Source organism: Somniosus microcephalus, chromosome 1, assembly GCF_052327205.1.
Source record: "Somniosus microcephalus isolate GS21.2 chromosome 1, FLI_Smic_1.0, whole genome shotgun sequence".
Lineage (NCBI taxonomy): Eukaryota > Metazoa > Chordata > Chondrichthyes > Squaliformes > Somniosidae > Somniosus > Somniosus microcephalus.
In genome coordinates, this window is record NC_140987.1 from 186,374,414 (window position 1) to 186,392,477 (window position 18,064).

General features: G+C 44.1%; 1 protein-coding gene across 1 annotated transcript in view; it reads right to left on the minus strand.

Moving 5' to 3' along the window:
• Positions 1 to 3,553: 3,553 nt before the first annotated feature.
• The window catches only part of LOC147124505 (2'-5'-oligoadenylate synthase 1A-like), a 58,989-nt gene continuing 44,478 nt past the window's right edge, over positions 3,554 to 18,064 (minus strand). The window contains exons 5-8 of the mRNA XM_085988110.1: positions 14,316 to 14,440; positions 8,524 to 8,713; positions 5,374 to 5,583; positions 3,554 to 4,272 (exon numbers count right to left, since the gene is read on the minus strand). Coding sequence (XP_085844236.1) covers positions 4,116 to 4,272; positions 5,374 to 5,583; positions 8,524 to 8,713; positions 14,316 to 14,440 — 682 coding nt within the window. The 3' untranslated portion in view covers positions 3,554 to 4,115. The remainder of the gene's footprint in view (positions 4,273 to 5,373; positions 5,584 to 8,523; positions 8,714 to 14,315; positions 14,441 to 18,064) is intronic.

An 18,064-nucleotide genomic window follows, 5' to 3' on the forward strand; every position in this document is an offset into this window, starting at 1 on the left:
CCAACCTACACCCAAGTTCTCCAGCCTTAGCTAAGTGGGTTATATACCTAGAGGAGGGAAGTGTGTACGCTGTATTAGGAAGGCAGAAATACTACAGCTGCAGATTTCTTTGTCATTTCCTCTGGAGACTCTTAAACATGGTGATGGCTTTCTGCATATGTCACCCTGCTGACCAAAAAACTATTTTAATTTAAAAATATTTGTGAGTTTCTAAAGGTGACAATCATTAAGTAGAATTTGAGCAGCACACACAACTATAGAAAATTTGAAGTTTTTCTTTTTTATATTAATTCTCGAGATATAGGCATTGATGGCAAGGCTGGCATTTATTGCCCATCCCTTCCGCCTTCTTCTTGAACCAATGCAGATAGCGGTTTGATACTAGGCCACTAGATTGCTGGGCCACTACAGAGGGCAGTTAAGAGTCAACCATGTTGGTGAGGGCTGAAGTCACATATAGGCCAGACCGGGTAAAGACGGCAGGTTTCCTTCTCTAAAGGTCAATCCAGTCCGACAGCTTCATGGTCTGTTTTACTGAAGCCAGCTTTTTATTTCCAGATTTTTTTAGCTATGCCAAAATGCATTTGTGAAATAAATCAAAAATCTGGAACAGTTGGCTTCAGCTCTGGACCCAAGCCCATTACAACTGTCCCTCTCTCTCTCTCTCTTTCCTCTTGGCCTCTCTATTTTTTTTATATTCATTGATGGGATGTGGGCGTCACTGGCTAGGCCTGCATTTAGTGCCATCCCTAATTGCCCTTGAGAAGATGGTGGTGAGCCGCCTTCTTGAACCGCTGCAGTCCATATGGTGTAGGTACACCCACAATGCTGTTAGGAAGGGAGTTCCAGGATTTTGGCCCAGCGACAGTGAAGGAACGGCGATACAGGTCCAAGTCAGGATGGTGTGTGGCTTGGAGGGGAACTTGTAGGTGGTGATGTTCCCATGCGTCTGCTGTCCTTGTCCTTCTAAGTGGTAGAAGTTGCGGGGTGGAAGGTGCTGTTGAAGGAGCTTTGGCGAGTTGCTGCAGTGCATCTTGTAGATGGTACACACTGCAGCCACAGTGTGCCGGTGGTGGAGGGAGTGAATGTTAAAGGTGGTGGATGGAGTGCCAATCAAGCGGGCTGCTTTATCCTGAATGGTGTCGAGCTTCTTGAGTGTTGTTGGAGCTGCACTCATCCAGGCAAGTGGAGAGTATTCCATCACACTCCTGACGTGTGCCTTGTAGATGGTGGAAAGGCTTTGGGGAGTCAGGAGGTGAGACACTCGCCGCAGAATTCCCAGCCTCTGGCCTGCTCTTGTAGCCACAGTATTTATATGGCTGGTCCAGTTCAGTTTCTGATCAATGGTAACCCTCAGGGTGTTGATAGTGGGGGATTCAGCGATGGTAATGCCATTAAATATCAAGGGGAGATGGTTAGAGTCTCGCTTGTTGGATGTGATCATTGCCTGGCACTTTTGTGGTGCGAATGTTACTTGCCACTTGTCAGCCCAAGTCTGAATGTTGTCCAGGTCTTGCTGCATATGGACACGGACTGCGTCAGTATCTGACGAGTCTCGAATGGTGCTGAACAGTGTGCAATCATCAGCGAACATCCCCACTTCTGACCTTATGATGGAGGGAAGGTCATTGATGAAACAGTTGAAGATGGTTGGGCCTAGGACACTGCCCTGAGGAACTCCTGCAGTGATGTCATGTGATTGAGATGAATGACCTCCAACAACCACAGCCAACTTCCTTTGTGCTAGGTATGATTCCAACCAATGGAGAGTTTTCCCCTTGGCTTCAGTTTTGCTAGGGCTCCTTGATGCCACACTCGATCAAATGCTGCCTTGATGTCAAGGGCAGTCACTCTCACCTCACCTCTTGAGTTCAGCTCTTTTGTCCATGTTTGGACCAAGGCTGTAATGAGGTCAGGAGCTGAGTGGCCCTGGCGGAACCCAAACTGGGCGTCAGTTAGCAGGTTATTGCTGAGTAAGTGCCGCTTGATAGCACTGTCGACGACACCTTCCATCACTTTGCTGATGATTGAGAGTAGACTGATGGGACGGTAATTGGCCGGGTCAGATTTGTCCTGCTTTTCGTAGACAGGACATACTTGGGCAATTTTCCACATTGCCGGGTAGATGCCAGTGTTGTAGCTGTACTGGAACAGCTTGGCTAGGGGCGCAGCTAGTTCTGGAGCACAAGTCTTCAGTACTATTGCCGGAATGTTGTCAGGGCCCATAGCCTTTGCAGTATCCAGTGTCTTCAGCCGTTTCTTGACATCACGTGGAGTGAATTGAATGGGCTGAAGACTGGCATCTGTGATGCTGGGGACCTCAGGAGGAGGGCCGAGATGGATCATCCACTCGGCACTTCTGGCTGAAGATAGTTGCAAATGCTTCAGCCTTGTCTTTTGCACTCACGTGCTGGGCTCCACCATCATTGAGGATGGGGATATTTTTGGAGCCTCCTCCTCCTGTTAACTGTTTAATTGTCCACCACCACTCACGACTGGATGTGGCAGGACTGCAGAGCTTTGATTTGATCCGATGGTTGTGAGATCGTTTAGCTCTATCGCATGTTGCTTCCGTTGTTTGGCATGCAAGTAGTCCTGTGTTGTAGCCTCACCAGGTTGACACCTCATTTTTCAGTATGCCTGGTGCTGTTCCCGGCATGCTCTCCTGCACTCTTTGTTAAACCAGGGTTGATCTCCCGGCTTGATGGTAATGGTAGAGTGAGGGATATGCCGGGCCATGAGGTCACAGACAAGGCCATCTCTGACAATTTCCTTGTATCCCTCATCACCCACATCCCTCTATTCCCTTAGAATCCCATCTCCACCCCAGAAAAACTCTCTTCAAACTCCCAATTGCTTAACCTTTGGCCTTCGATTCACCATGATACTTCTGCATCTGTTGATTGGCTCAACCACTCTCTCTCCTCCACCTTTGATGAAAATCTTACTCTCTAGCCTTGGGCATCCTCTGTTCCTTTTGCCCCACTGTTGGCAGCTTTGCCTTGAGATGCCTAGGCCCTATGCTTTGGAATTCTCTGCCTGAAGCCCTCCATTTCTCTCTCCAGTTTTAAGACCCACCTTAAAATCTACCTCTTTAGCCAAGCTTTTGGCACCCCTTCTAATATCTCCTTCTTGGATTGGCATTCATTCACTATGGGATGCTTTTCTACGTTAAAGACTCTATGCAAATGTTAGTTGTTGTTGGAATAGATGGAAGTGAGTTCCAGCCTCAACTGGTGGGGCTGGAGGAGGAGGAAATGAGTGCCAGCTTGAAGTTGGGGGAGGGAAGAATACTGCAAGTTTGAACAGGGTGAGAGGGTGTAAGAGTGCAGGTTGAATTGGGGGAGGGGGAAAGGGAGAGGAGTGCTAGATTGAATTGAGGAGAGGGAGAAGAGTGCCAGTATGATTTGGAGGAGGAGTGTGTCTCCATGAAGGGTGGAGAGTTGAATGGGGTATTGTGCCTCTGTGAACTGGTATGAGCGAGGGAGGTGGGTGGGGGGTTAGATTTGAGAGACCTAATGTTAAGGTAACCTTTAGGGAAATAATAGTCTAGTTGGTTTGTTGAAAATCCAAATGTCAACTTTATTTTTTTTAATACAGTATTAAAAATCTGTCAAATGCATAAAATTAACCAGAATGATTCATTTTTAATGTAAAACTCAACTTTTTCCAGGACAGCAATTTTGTGCCTTCAACATTTGGATTACGTCCTTCAGGCTTTCATTTACTTACGTTTTTCTCTAATTCAAATGGAGGAATGTTATGTATCCCTGTGGCATAAGGTAGAAAACCCATGAAATTATTTGTTTCCACACATTTCAGGTTTATAATCAGGGACATTCTCTAGTTTTCAGCTTTTTTGACGCAATTGATCAGATTTTACTAATTTGCTAGGTCAACATGTATGATATCGATCCGGAGTCCTATCTTAGAAGGCAGGAGCTCAGGTCCCTTCTTCCTCACTTGCGCACAGGCATCAGAATTAAGTAAAATGCTCTATTATATTAGTTTACACATAATTTTGCATTAATGCCACTCCTTCTCCTTTGTAACGTATTTCGTAGTTACCTAGGGCATACTCTGATATGTATACCACTCAGGTGATAAAACAAATGTCACCAATTATTGGTAAAGAGCCATGGAACCTTTGCTTGCACACCACTGAGAAGTGGCTTCAGAAGACTTTGACGAGCCACGTAAGCCACTTCATCCCAAGCATTGCTATTTTCACAGACATTGAAAGTGGGGTTAGCCGGATCCAAAACAAAAGGTCTGGAATTGAAAACAAACAATATTATCATTTACACTTACTTGGGAATTTCAAACATTGGGAATTTTAAACATTAAAATCCTCAGACCAGCAATCTTGGCACTTATGCCAGGAACCTTCAGTGCCGATCAGTGAACTTCCTCAGGTCAGGGGAAGGTTTCCTAATTTACTGGCAAATGGTGGGCATTTACGCCACCAGGGGCACATGGCCTTTAAGACTTTGGAAATACTGGAAGCTGTTGTCTGGATCGGCCATCTATTGACCGATTCCCCTCCTACGGCAAATGCCCAAGAAGCTCCCATGGGTGCTTGCTGGCAGTATTCAAATTAAGTGACTCCGCTCAGATACTAGATACTCTGGTGAGGTCAGAAATGGAGGTCAGTGGCACCTACTCCGCTGCACTTCTGCTAACGAAACAAGGCCAAAGATATTCATCCCCCTTGTCTCCACAATGTGGTGATCACTCCTACTAATGCTCTCACAGTTAGACATGTCTGCAATAGTTAGGTTGGTGTGGATGAGGTCAGGTAGGCTACTGCTTCATGTTGGTCCTTTCATCACCTGATGCAAGCCCAGTCTGGCAGCTTTCACAACTCGACCAACTCAGTCAGTGGTGGTACTACCAGGCCATGCTTGGCAATGGTCATTGAAGCCCTCCACCCAGAGTAATATTCTGTGTTTTTGCTTCTCTTGGTGATTTCTCCAAGTGGTGTTCAATAATTGAGATGGGGGGCGGGGGGGGAGCATGAAATGTGGTGATCAGCCAGAGGTTTCCTTAACCTTGTTTGATCAGCTAACCAGGAATCAAATCTGTGACACTCTGGTCTGTATGGCCTAGTGTCATATCGGGCAGTGTCTTTATCTACGAGGCCTCTCAGGCTAGACTTACTAAAATTATCATAGGTCACCTAAATGCTGAGAGGAGGACAAGTATAACATAACAGAAGGAACTCAATGACACTAATTGTATCTGTACATACATGCTATTATTTCATTTAAAGGAGCAACTGATTTGGATTTTTTTTTCTAAATGAGTGTAGAGTCCAATTCAGACCAGTGCAAATCCATGCTTGGGTTTTGTTAACTTATTCTTGGTATTTACCTGCTTTGTTTCTGAAGAACTTTCTTCACAATATGAACGTTTTCATCATAGTGATCACACCAGATGATAAAAATATCAGTGCAATTTACCAGGAACTTGAGTACTGCTCGGAGGCCTTGGACAAAACTGAAAAATATGGGCTTTCCTGCCAACTGCCAGATATAGATGGTGATGAGTTCCATGGCATAGGAAGAAGGAAGCCTCCGGAATCTATGAAGACATATCAAATTGACTCAGTAATGGGTATTTTACCCATGTCAGGATGAGAAAATGGCTTTATTCTATAGCCAAAAAGGGCACTCTTCCATCTAATACATCAGCATCTTAAGACCACTAATACTGCATTCAGATTGCTTGCCAGGAACACAATCCAGATGAGCATCTTTTAACTAATGATACATGTCAAGGCAGCCTTAATCAAATTCATCTACAACATCCTCTGTGACTACATTATGTGCTTTCCCACCCTGTCTTCTTAAGCCTCTCCACAAAGAGCAGCACAGTCAATGACTCCACTATCTCTCATCTGTGATCTAACTTTGGGGGACTGCCCTCAACTGGTTCCACTCTATGTCCCAACAGAGTCAGCATATCTCCAGCAACAGCTTTTCCTCCCACCCCTGCACAGTCACTTCCAGAGCATCCCAAGTGTCCATCCATAGGACAGTCCTTTTCCTCATTTATATGCCACCCACTGAAAACACTATCCACAGACATGGGGTCAGTTTCGATATGTATGCTGATGACATCCAGCTCTACTTCTCCACCCACGATCCCAAAATAGTTAGTGTTGTCTGACATCAAGTTTTGAATAAACCAGAAAGAAAAGATTTGCATTTATATAGTGCCTTTCATGGTCACCGGATGTCCAAAAATGCTTTAAAGTAGGAAACGTGGCAGCCAATTTGTGCTCAGCAAGCTCCCACAAACAGCAATGTGATAATGACCAGATAATCTGTTTTAGTGATGTTGATTGAGGGATAAATATTGGCCAGGACACCGGGGATAACTCCCCTGCTCTTCTTCAAAATAGTGCCATGGGATCTTTTACGTCCACCTGAGAGAGCAGACGGGGCCTCGGTTTAACATCGCATTCGAAAGACAGCACCTCTGACAGTGCAGCACTCCCTCAGCACTGTACTGGAGTGTCAGCCTGGATTTTTTTGCTCAAGTCCCTGGAGTGGGAGTTGAACCCACAAATTCTGACAGGGCTAGACAGACTGGATGCAGGGAGGATGTTTCCCCTGGCTGGGGGGGTCACAGTCTCAGGTTATGGGGTAGGACATTTAGGACTGAGATGAGGATAAATTTTTTCACTCAGAGGTTGGCGAACCTGTGGAATTCTCTTCCACAGAAGGCTGTGGAGGCCAAGTCACTGATTATATTTAAGAAGGAGATGGATAGATTTCTAGACACAAAAGGCATCAAGGGGTATGGGGGGAGAGCAGGAATATGGTATTGAGATAGAGGATCAGCCATGATCATACTGAATGGCGGAGCAGGCTCGAAGGGCCGAATGGCCTACTCCTGCTCCTATTTTTCTATGTTTCTATGTTTCTATTCTGACTCAGAGACGAGGGTGCTACCAACTGTGCCAGCTGAATATTCGGAAAACTGAAGTCATCTTATTCGACTGCTGTCAAAAACTACGTATCCTTTTGCTCTTGACTCTATCCCCTTACCTAACTTTTCACTCAAGCTGAAACAGACAACACACAACGTTAGTGTGCTGCTTGACACTGAGCTGAGTTTCAAACTGCACAGCCAATCCATTGCCAAGACTGCATACTTAGACCTCCATAACACTGCTCACCTTTGCTCCTATTTCACTCCTCCATGGCTCAAACAGTTATTCAGAGTTTTTTTTAACCTCAAACTTGACTTCTTACTGGTCTCCCGAACTCCTCCCTATATAAATTCCAACTTGACCAAGATTCTGCTGCCTGTATCCTTTCCTGCACCAGGTCTCATTCGCCCATCAACACTGTCCTTACTGGTCTTCACTGTCTCTCTGTTTCTGAATTCAAAATCTTTGTTCTCATTTACAAACCCCTCAATAATTTCGCTTCATCCTATCTCAACCAGTTCTACATCCAACTCATCCCCCCTACAGTTAACTGAAAGCAGGTTAAGGTGTAATTAGAACTTTGCATCTTTTATATCTTATATCCATGTTTCAAGTCTCAGTGGAGTATATTTGCACTGGCAACAGTACAAATCATCTTCATGCCTGGATGTGATAATGAAGTAGTATTTCTTCCTGTTACATTACCTCAAATAACTTTCCTTTAATTAAATGATTGAAATGATTTATTAAATAGCTTCAGACAACTAGATTATTGCCTCAGATTGTAACTGATCACGTCACATTTGTGATACAGATGTGAGTCAGTAACTAGGGACAGGGTCACTGGCAAGGCTTGGAAGCTAAGCAGAGCCAGGCCTGGTTAGTGCCTGGGGTGAGCAGGCCCGGGCGTTGGGCTGAAGATTGTCGGACAGGAGGAATGGTGGAAATGGAATGGCGGCGCGCACAGACGCAGCGGCTTTGCTTCTCCCAGGACGGTGCTATTTACGTTTAATGTTAATGTTATTTGTACTGGACTCATGGGAGCTTGCAAGATCACATTTCGTTGTGCATTGTACAATGACAATAAAGTTGAATTATTATTATTATTATTATTATTATTAGAACTTCAAAAGTACTGAACTACCAGGATCTTAACCATAGGGTGGAAATTACTGTTGGTGATGTTATTGTGCAAACACTTAATTTGCTCATATCAAATTGCTCTCTCTGCAATTTCACTACATTACAACAATGAATAAACTTCAAAAGTATTTAATTGGCTATGAGCCTGCCTTTAGGACATCCTGAGATTGTGAAAGGCACTATATAAATACAAGTTCTTTCTATGAATGTTCACATTAAATCATTTATTTTTAGTAGTTTAATGCCTCTGCTAATATGGTAGAGAGAGGATTCTGACTGAGCATGATCAGCATTCACATGATAAGTAATAACTATTATATATTTTTATCCAGCAGAGTTCACCAATTTGATATCAATTTTCTAAAGCTAAATAGTCACATTATACTTTTATTAAACATTACAACATAAAAAGAAACAATCTAGTGCAAATGTATCCAAACCTATTGGCCTCAGTGGGCTTAGCGAGTGAGGTCTTAAACCAATGTTTAACCAGACGAATCAGATCCTTTACACCAACAGTAGATACCTTCACAAATTCCACCTGGTATTGCAGCAGAGAGACTGAATAAAGCTGGATTTTTACATCATCCCCACAATTGTACAGTTGTCGATATAAGCTCCTTTTAACATCTGTACAACATTTAAAAAAAATCCACTTGAAGAAGATATCAACATCTGTTAGAAGCATCACAAAGAGCTGCACAATGAATTACTCTGAAGTGCAGCAATTGTTTTTAATGCAGAGACAAACAGAGCAGCCATTATGCACATAGCATCCTACAGACAGCAGAGGAATAAGCAGTTCAACTATTTTTGGCGTGCTGGTTGAGAGAAAAGTGCTGGCCAGAATACTGTGAGAAATCCCTAAACTTTTATAAATAGTGCCATGGGATCTTTCATATCCACCTGAACACCAGGCAGATATGGCTTCAGTTTAATGGTTCGCCTAAACTACAGCATCTCTGACAATGCAGCACTCCCTCATGCATTGAAGTGTTAATCTATATTATCGGTTTAAGTCCGGTATAGAATTTGAACTCTCAAGCTTCTGATTCAAATTTTTTTTTTTAAATATTCGTTTATGGGGTGTGGGCGTCGCTGGCAAGGCCAGCATTTATTGCCCATCCCTAATCTTGAACCACTGCAGTCCGTGTGGTGAAGGTACTCCCACAGTGCTGTTAGGTAGGGAGTTCCAGGATTTTGACCCAGCGACGATGAAGGAGCGGCAATGTACTTCTAAGTCAGGATGGTGTGTGACTTGGAGGGGAACTTGAAGGTGGTGGTGTTCCCATGTGCCTGCTGCCCTTGTCCTTCTAGTGGAAGAGGTTGCGGGTTTGGGAGGTGCTGCCGAAAAAGCCTTGGCGAGTTGCTGCAGTGTATCTTGTAGATGGTACACACTGCAGCCACAGTACACTGGTGGTGGAGGGAGTGAATGTTTAAGGTGGTGGATGGGGTACTAATCAAGCAGGCTGCTTTGTCCTGGATGGTGTCGAGCTTCTTGAGCGTTGTTGGAGCTGCACTCAAGTGGAGAGTATTCCACCACACTCCTTACTTGTGCCTTGTAGATGGTGGAAAGGCTTTGGGGAGTCAGGAGGTGAGACACTCGCCGCAGAATATCTAGCCTCTGTCCTGCTTATGTGGCTGGTCCAGTTAAGTTTTGGGTCAATGGTGACCCCCAGGTTGTTGATAGTGGGGGATTCAGCAATGGTAATGTCATTGAATGTTAAAGGGAGGTGGTTAGACTCTCGCTTGTTGGATATAGTCATTGCTTGGCACTTCTGTGGCGCAAATATTACCTGCCACTTATCAGCTCAAGCCTGAACGTTGTCCAGGTCTTGTTGCATATGGGCATGGGCTGCTTCATTATCTGAGGAGATGTGAATGACGCTGAACACCGTGTAATCATCAGTGAACATCCCCATTTCTGACCTTATGTTGGAGGGAAGGTCATTGATGAAGCAGCTGAAGATGGTTGGGCCTAGGACACTGCCCTGAGGAACTCATGCAGCGAAGTCCTGGGGCTGTGATGATTGACCTTCAACCACCAAAACCATCTTCTTTTGTGCTAGGTATGACTCCAGCCAGTGGAGCATTTTCCCCCCGATTCCCATTGACTTCAGTTTTACTAGGGCTCCTTAATGCCACACTCGGTCAAATGCTGCTTTGATGTCAAGGGCAGTCACTCTCACCTCACCTCTGGAATTCAGCTCCTTTGTCCATGTTTGGACCAAGACTGTGATGAGGTCGGGAGCTGAATGGTTTTGGCAGAACCCAAACTGGGCAATTGTGAGCAGGTTATTGGTGAGTAAGTGCCGCTTGATAGCACTGTCGATGATGCCTTCCATCACTTTGCTGATGATTGAGAGTGGACTGATGGGGCAGTAATTGGCTGGGTTGGAATTGTCCTGCTTTTTATGGACAGGACATACCTGGGCAGTTTTACACATTATTGGATAGATGCCAGTGTTGTAGCTGTACTGGAACAGCTTGGCTAGAGGCGCGGCTAGTTCTGGAGCACAATTCTTCAGCACGATAGCCGGGATGTTGTTGGGGCCCATAGCCTTTGCTGTATCCAGTGCGCTCAGCCGTTTCTTGATATCATGTGGAGTGAATCGAATTGGCTGAAGACTGGCTTCTGTGATGGTGGGGTCCTCAGGAGTAGGCCGATATGGATCATCCACTCGGCACTTCTGGCTGAAGATGGTTGCAAACACTTCAGCCTTGTCTTTTGCACTCAGGTGCTGGGCTCCACCATCATTGAGGATGGGGATATTCATGGAGCCTCCTCCTCCCGTTAGTGGTTTAATGGTTCACCACCATTCACGACTGGATGTGCTAGGACTGCAGAGCTATGATTTGATCCGTTGATTGTGGGATCACTTAGCCCTACCTATAGCATGCTGCTTCCGCTTTCTAGCATGCATTTGTTACAGCTTCCCCAGGTTGGCACCTCATTTTTAGGTACGCCTGGTGCTGCTCCTGGCATGCTCTTCTACACTCCTTATTCAACCAGGGTTGATCCCCTGGCTTGATGGTAATGGTAGAGTGAGGGATATGCTGGGCATGATGTTGCCGATTGTGGTGGAATACAATGCTGCTGCTGCTGATGGCCCACAGCGCCTCATGGATGCCCAGTTTTGAGCTGCTAGATCTGTTCTGTATCTATCCCATTTAGCATGGGGGTGGTGCCACACATGATGGAGGGTGTCCTCAGTGTGAAGACAGGACTTTGTCTCCACAATGGCTTTGCGGTGGTCACTGCTACCAATACTGTTGTGGAGAGATGCATCTGCAACAGGTAGATTGGTGAGGACAAGGTGAAGTAAGTTTTTCCCTCGTGTTGGTTCTCTCACCACATGTCGCAGGCCCAGACTGGCAGCTATATCCTTCAGGACTCAGCCAGCTTAGTCAGTAGTGGTGCTACCGCGGCACTCTTGGTAATGGACATTGAAGTCCCCCACCCAGAGTACATTCTGTGCCCTTTCTACTCTCAGTGCTTCTTCCAAATGGTGTTCAACATGGAGGAGTAGATTCACCAGCTGATGGAGGGAGTAGGTGGTAATCAGCAGGAGGTTTCCTTGCCCATGCTTGACTTGAAGCCATGAGACTTCATGGGGTCTGGAGTCAATGTTGAGGACACCCAGGGCCACTCCTTCCCGACTGTATACCACTGTGCCACCACCCCTGGTGGGTCTGTCCTGCCGGTGGGACAGGACATACCCAGGGATGGTGATGGAGGAGTTCGGGACATTGACTAAAAGGTATGATTCTGTGAGTATAGCTAAAAGGTATGATTCTGTGAGTACGACTGTGTCAGGCTGTTGCTTGACTAGTCTGTGTGACAGCTCTCCCAATTTTGGCACAAATCCCCAGATGTTGTTGAGGAGGACTTTGCAGGGTCGACTGGGCTGGGTGTGCCATTGCCGTGTTGATGCCGGGTGGTCTGTCCGGTTTGATTCTTATTATTGTGTTTCGTAGCAGTTTGTTACTGAGTGGCTTGCTAGGCCATTTCAGAGGGCAGTTAAGTGTCAACCACATTGCTGTTGGTCTGGAGTCACTTATAGGCCTGCCAGGTAAGGACAGCAGATTTCCTTCCCTAAAGGACATTAGTGAACCAGATGGGTTTTTATGACAATCCAGTAGTTTCATGATTTATTTAATTAACTGAATTTAAATTCCCCAGCTGCCGTGGATTTGAACTCACGTCTCTGGATCATTAGTCCAGGCCTCTGGATTACTAACCCAGTGACATTACCACTACACTACCGTTCCCGGAACAATAGTTCCATCAACTGAATAAAGCCTGCATTTAAGAGGTAAAATAAAACAAAAACAAAATTGCCTGTTTAGTTATGAAGAATCGTGATTTACTTTAACACCCAATTTTTCTCTAGTGTGTGAGGCAGCGTAGCCTACACGTGCAGCAGAAAGGAAGCAGCATAAGAGGTCTCGCCTACAGCAAGTCAATCTCGGGAGTAAGCTACTTTGAAACAAGGGCTACCTAAGTCTCAGGAGGCACCTATAGCAACTCAGCCATCTCACACACCATTGGGATAGCGCCTAGGTGAACTAAAAGCTAGGTTTAAGAGCACATTCTTTATACACTGGTACCAAGGGAAAGCAGCGTAGGAAGAAACACTAGGCACACACATAATATGATTTCACATTAAAATTAGGGTTGCACTACAGTTGTTGTGCATGCAGACTAGCATTGCAGTGATCAGATATTATAGTCAAGAGGAGATCTCTTGAATAAGTTTCTTGCAGTTTGCAATGGATTGTCTTCTGCTACTCTGAACATCTTGCAAGTGAATGTTGGCTTCTCTGGGAATGGCCATGATGCCTTCATTTTAAGGCATTTCATCATTCAAGAACTCCTTGAAACCTGTGTAGTTTTCCACGACCCAACCTGAGCACTAATATAATGAGCTCCATTCCTGCACCATAATCAGAATTGACTAACTACACTGAGAAAGTGGAATATTTTTCTATTGACATAGTCTGAGGCATCTATGACTCCTTGGACCTTTGGGAATCCTGCCATTCTCTAAAACTGTAGTATCTTGTCGCACTGCTGCCAATTGCCTATTGGGGAGGAATTGAATCTTCCTGCTCTGACAAGCAATGCATCTGTGACTTGTTAATGCGTCTGTACACAGACATTGAAGTCCCCCACCTAGTGACAGCCTGAAATGACCCCATTGTATGAAAGTTCAGGACAGTTGCAGTTATTGTAGTCAAGAGAAGGTTTCTAGTATGAGAGTAGCATGAATGTCTGTTGAAGGTGGCAATAGGCTATCCTCTGCATCATCTTCAGGCTGCTGCTACTCTTGCTGCCTGTGCCTCTGAAGCTCCATCATTAAGACTAGATGGGCACACAAAAAAATCCAGGCTACTACCTTTGGGAGAGCAGGGGAGAGGGCATCTGATCCTTTGTGTCACCATCCACTAATAGGTATGGAAAAGTAGCAAGGAACAGGAAACAAGACAAAGCATTAAGAAAACAATAAACCAAGACCTTATTTTACCCAATAAGTTAAAAGTAAAAATAGCCGTATGGATAAAAATACAGTAAAGAAAATGAAATCAATGTGATCAAAAAATAAAATAAATATTACACAAAGAGACCACCAAAAAAATCTGATGGTATACAAGGAGGAATATGCCAGAAAAGAAACTACCTCTACTCCCATGTGATGAGTTATTGTCTAGTTTAATTTATTTTACAAATTGAATAGAGATAGCTATCCCATTCGAAGAAAAAAACACCTCTCGCATAATAGAGAGAGGATAATGGGAAGAGTTAAATACAAGTGCTGAAGTCACAAACAAGTTATGAAGGTCTTTCTCATTTGTGGAATATACTTGATCTTTCACTGACTTGGAGAATGAGTGTTGCGAAAGTAAACCTAGGCAATGGGAGGTCATGGAGGTATTCCATGTGCGCCTTAAATGGAGAAAAATTAAGACAATAATAGCTCTACTTGGAAGCTATCAAGGAAAAAAGTATAATCTTATTACTTAATTTGCTGCAAAGAATATATTTTCCCAAAAATGTGTATGAAAAGCCATCATATGAAAGATATCATGGAGTATTTCTTTAAGTGATTGTTCTCAATCTGTTAAATAGCTTGAATATTTTTTTCAAAGCTGTATTCCTTTGAATACATTGCCTACAGCAAAATGCATTATGTGCTCAGATCTAAATAATAGTGGAAAATAAAATGCAAACCTTGGGATGGAATGGATCCTAATAAATCATAGCAAAGCATAACATCAAAGTGGTGAATATGCAGATCTTTGAAACACTTGAACTGAAATCGGAGAGAAAGTGAAGTCTTCTTTTCCATCAATATCCTGAAATGAAAAACAGTTTGGATCATATATGTGTGTATCAACATTTAAGATAATGGGCTGATATTATTGTGCCTTCTATATATCGCACAATGCATTCATGAAATGTAGCCAGAATTAAAACAATTTTTTTAACACAACGGTTCTGGGGTGTGGGAATAGGAAAAAGTGTACATCTCCAATGAAAGGATTTGGGAAGAAGCTTGTAAGAGATTGCCTCAGAGACAGTGAGGTAAATGTTCCTTTTGATTGGAAAGTTAAATTTTCATACTCCTCTGTAGAGGATTTGTTGGTTCAAAAGATGCAAAGAAGGGAGCTGTTCTTTGGGACTGAGGGAAAGAGGCCAACAAAAGGAATGGTCCAATCACAGTGGAAGAAGGTGACCTTTCAGTCAGGCTCCTCTGTATTTCATGGTCTAACTTCCAAGCATCAGTCTAGACACACCCACCCGGGGGGAGCCATTAGTGAGCCCGAGAGTTATACACGGGATAATGTACAGAGCACGAGTGGCTAGAAGGAACAGGAGTAGAAGATCAGAAAGCATTTATTGTTAATCGGAAGGTATGGGGGACATCTGCTTTTGGTTAAAGAGCCTTGCAATCCAGATCTTGGGGGTCTGACATTTAAAATAAGGACACATATAGAGCATCAAAAATAAGTACAGGCATTGGGAATGGTGTCCAGAAATGTGCTAAAGATGGTAGCTCAGTTGGAAGAGTCATACTAACCATATATGCTGCACCATGATGGCTGAGTGCTCAACACTGCAGTCAACCATGAGTGCATGGCAACTCCAGAACAATCTGTGGCCGAGGTCTCCTAAAAAAGGGACCTAATGACAGTTGTATCTTTTGGCATTGAAACTATGGCTGCTGCTCGATACAGTGGGAGGCAAAGTAGTGTCAGCTGTTCCTTCTGGCTTCCAAATGATTGGGGTTGGAATATAGACAACAGCTTCAACAATCTCATTGGCACCATTGGATACTGAGTCTAGTGGCAGAGGTACCAATCACGCAAACTGCCCTATCCTGTAGTGTAAAACTTCTTAAGTGTTGTTACAGCTGCACCATCCAGGCGAGTGCTGTGTGTCCCATCACACTCCTGACTTGAGCCTTGTAAATAGTGGAGAGGCTTTAAGAGGTCAGGAAGTGAGCCATTCATTGCAGAGTACCCAGCCTCTGGCTTCTCATGTAGCCATGTTGTTAATATGGTTGATCCTGTTAAACTTCTGGACAAAGTGACCTTTAGGATGTTGATTGTTGGGGGTTCAGCAATAGTGGTGCTGTTGAAGGTCAAGGGGAGATGGCTAGGCTTTCTCTTGTTCACGATGGTCATTACCTGGCATATATGTAGAGTGAATGGTACCTGTCTCTTGTCATCCCAAGCCTGAATGTTACCCAGATCCTCCTGTAGACTAGCATGAGCTACTTCATTATCAAAAGGAGCTGAACACCGTGGAATTGCCAGTGAGTATTGCAGAGCTCCCTCATATCTATCAAGTAACCTGAAACACTCGCTTAGAATGTCAATAGTCTGCTCTTAGGATTCTGGTGGCACCATGAACATAAGAACATAAGAAATAGGAGCAGGAGTAGGACATTTGGCCCTTCAAGACTGCTCCACCATTCAATAAGATCATGGCAGATCTTTTACCTCAACTCCACCTTCCTGCACTATCCCCATATTCCTTGATTCTCTTAGTATCCAAAAATCAATCTTTCGCTGTCTTGAATATACTCAACGGCTGAGCATCCACAGCTCTCTGGGGTAGAGAATTCCAAAGATTCACAACCCTTTGAGTGAAGAAATTTCTCCTCATCTCAGTCCTAAATGGCCGACCCCTTATTCCGAGACTGTGACACCTGGTTCTAGATGCCCCATCCAGAGGAAACATCCTCCCAGCATCCACCCTGTCAAACCCTTTAAGAATTTTGTATGTTTCAATGAGATCACCTCTCATTCTTCTAAACTCTAGGGAATATAGGCCTAGTCTACTCAATCTCTCCTCATAGAACAATCCCCTCATCCAAGTAATCAGTCTAGTGAACCTTTGCTGGACTCCCTCTAAGTCAAGTATATCCTTCCTAAGGTAAGGGGACCAAAACTGTGCACAGTACTCCACTTGGTGTGGTCTCACCAAGGCCCTATATAATTGTAGTAAGGCTTCTTTACTCTTATATTCCAATTCCTTTGTAATAAAGGCTAACATACTATTTGTTTTCCTAATTGTTGATTATCTGCATGTTAATTTTCTCTGATTCGTGTACAAGGCTACCCAGGTTCCTCTGAATACCAACATTTCCCAGTCCCTCACCATTTAAAAAATATTTTGCTTTCCTATTTTTCCTACCAAAAATGGATAACTTCACACTTCTCCACATTATATTCCATCTGCCATGTTCTTGTCCACTCACTTAACCTGTCTATATCCCTTTGCAGCCTCTTTGCGTCCTCCTCACAGCTTACATTCCCAACTAACCTTGTAACATCACCAAGCCTGGATACATTACACTCGGTCCCCTCACCTAAGTCATTGGTATAGATTGCAAATAGCTGAGGCCCAAGCAATGATTCTTGCGGTAGCCCACTAGTTACAGCCAGCCAACCCTAAAATGACCTGTTAATTCCTACTCTACATTTTCTGTCCGTTAACCAATCCTCAATACATGCTAATATATTACTCCCAATCCAATGAGCTGTAATTTTGTGTAATAACCTCTTGTGTGGCACCTTCTCAAATGCTTTCTGAAAATCCAAATACACTACATCCACTGGTTCCCCCTTATCTACACTGCTAGTTACAAACTCAAAAGCTCTAACAGATTTCCCTTTCATAAATCCCTGTTGACTCTGCCCAATCATATTATGATTTTCTAAGTGCCCTGTTACCACATCCCTAATAACAGATTCTAGCATTTTCCCTACTACTGATGTCAGGCTAACTGGTCTGTAGTTCCCCGTTTTCTCTCTCCCTCCTTTCTTGAATAGCAGGGTTATGTTTGCTACCTTCTAATCCATGGGGACGGTTCTAGAATCTAGGGAATTCTGTAAGATCAAAACCAAGCATCCACTCTCTCTGTAGCTATCTCTTTTAAAACCCTAGGATGTAGGCCATCAGGTCCAGGGGATCTGTCGACTTTTAGTCCCATTAATTTCTCCAGTACTATTTCTTTACTAATTCTAATTTCTCTAAGTTCCTCATTCTCACTAGACCTTTAGTTACCCAATATTTCTGGAATGTTATTTGTGTCTTCTTCCATGAAGACAGATACTAAGGGCTGGATTTTGTCAATGGGGACATGATGGAGGCGGGACTCCCACTTTTTGGGTTTTAGTCCCGCCTCCATCGATTTGTGGCCAACCCACGCGATTTTCTCATGATTGACCCAGCAGGCCAATTAAGGGACACCCGGTTACAGATGACGTCAGGGATTGACATTTCATAAGAACATAAGAAGTAGGAGCAGGAGTAGGCCATACGGCCCCTCGGGCCTGCTCCGCCATTCAATAGGATCATGGCTGATCCAAACCTAGACTCACGTCCACTTCCCTGCCCGCTCCCCGTAACCCCTAATTCCCTTATCAGCTAGGAAACTGTCTATCTCCGTTTAAATTTATTTAATGTCG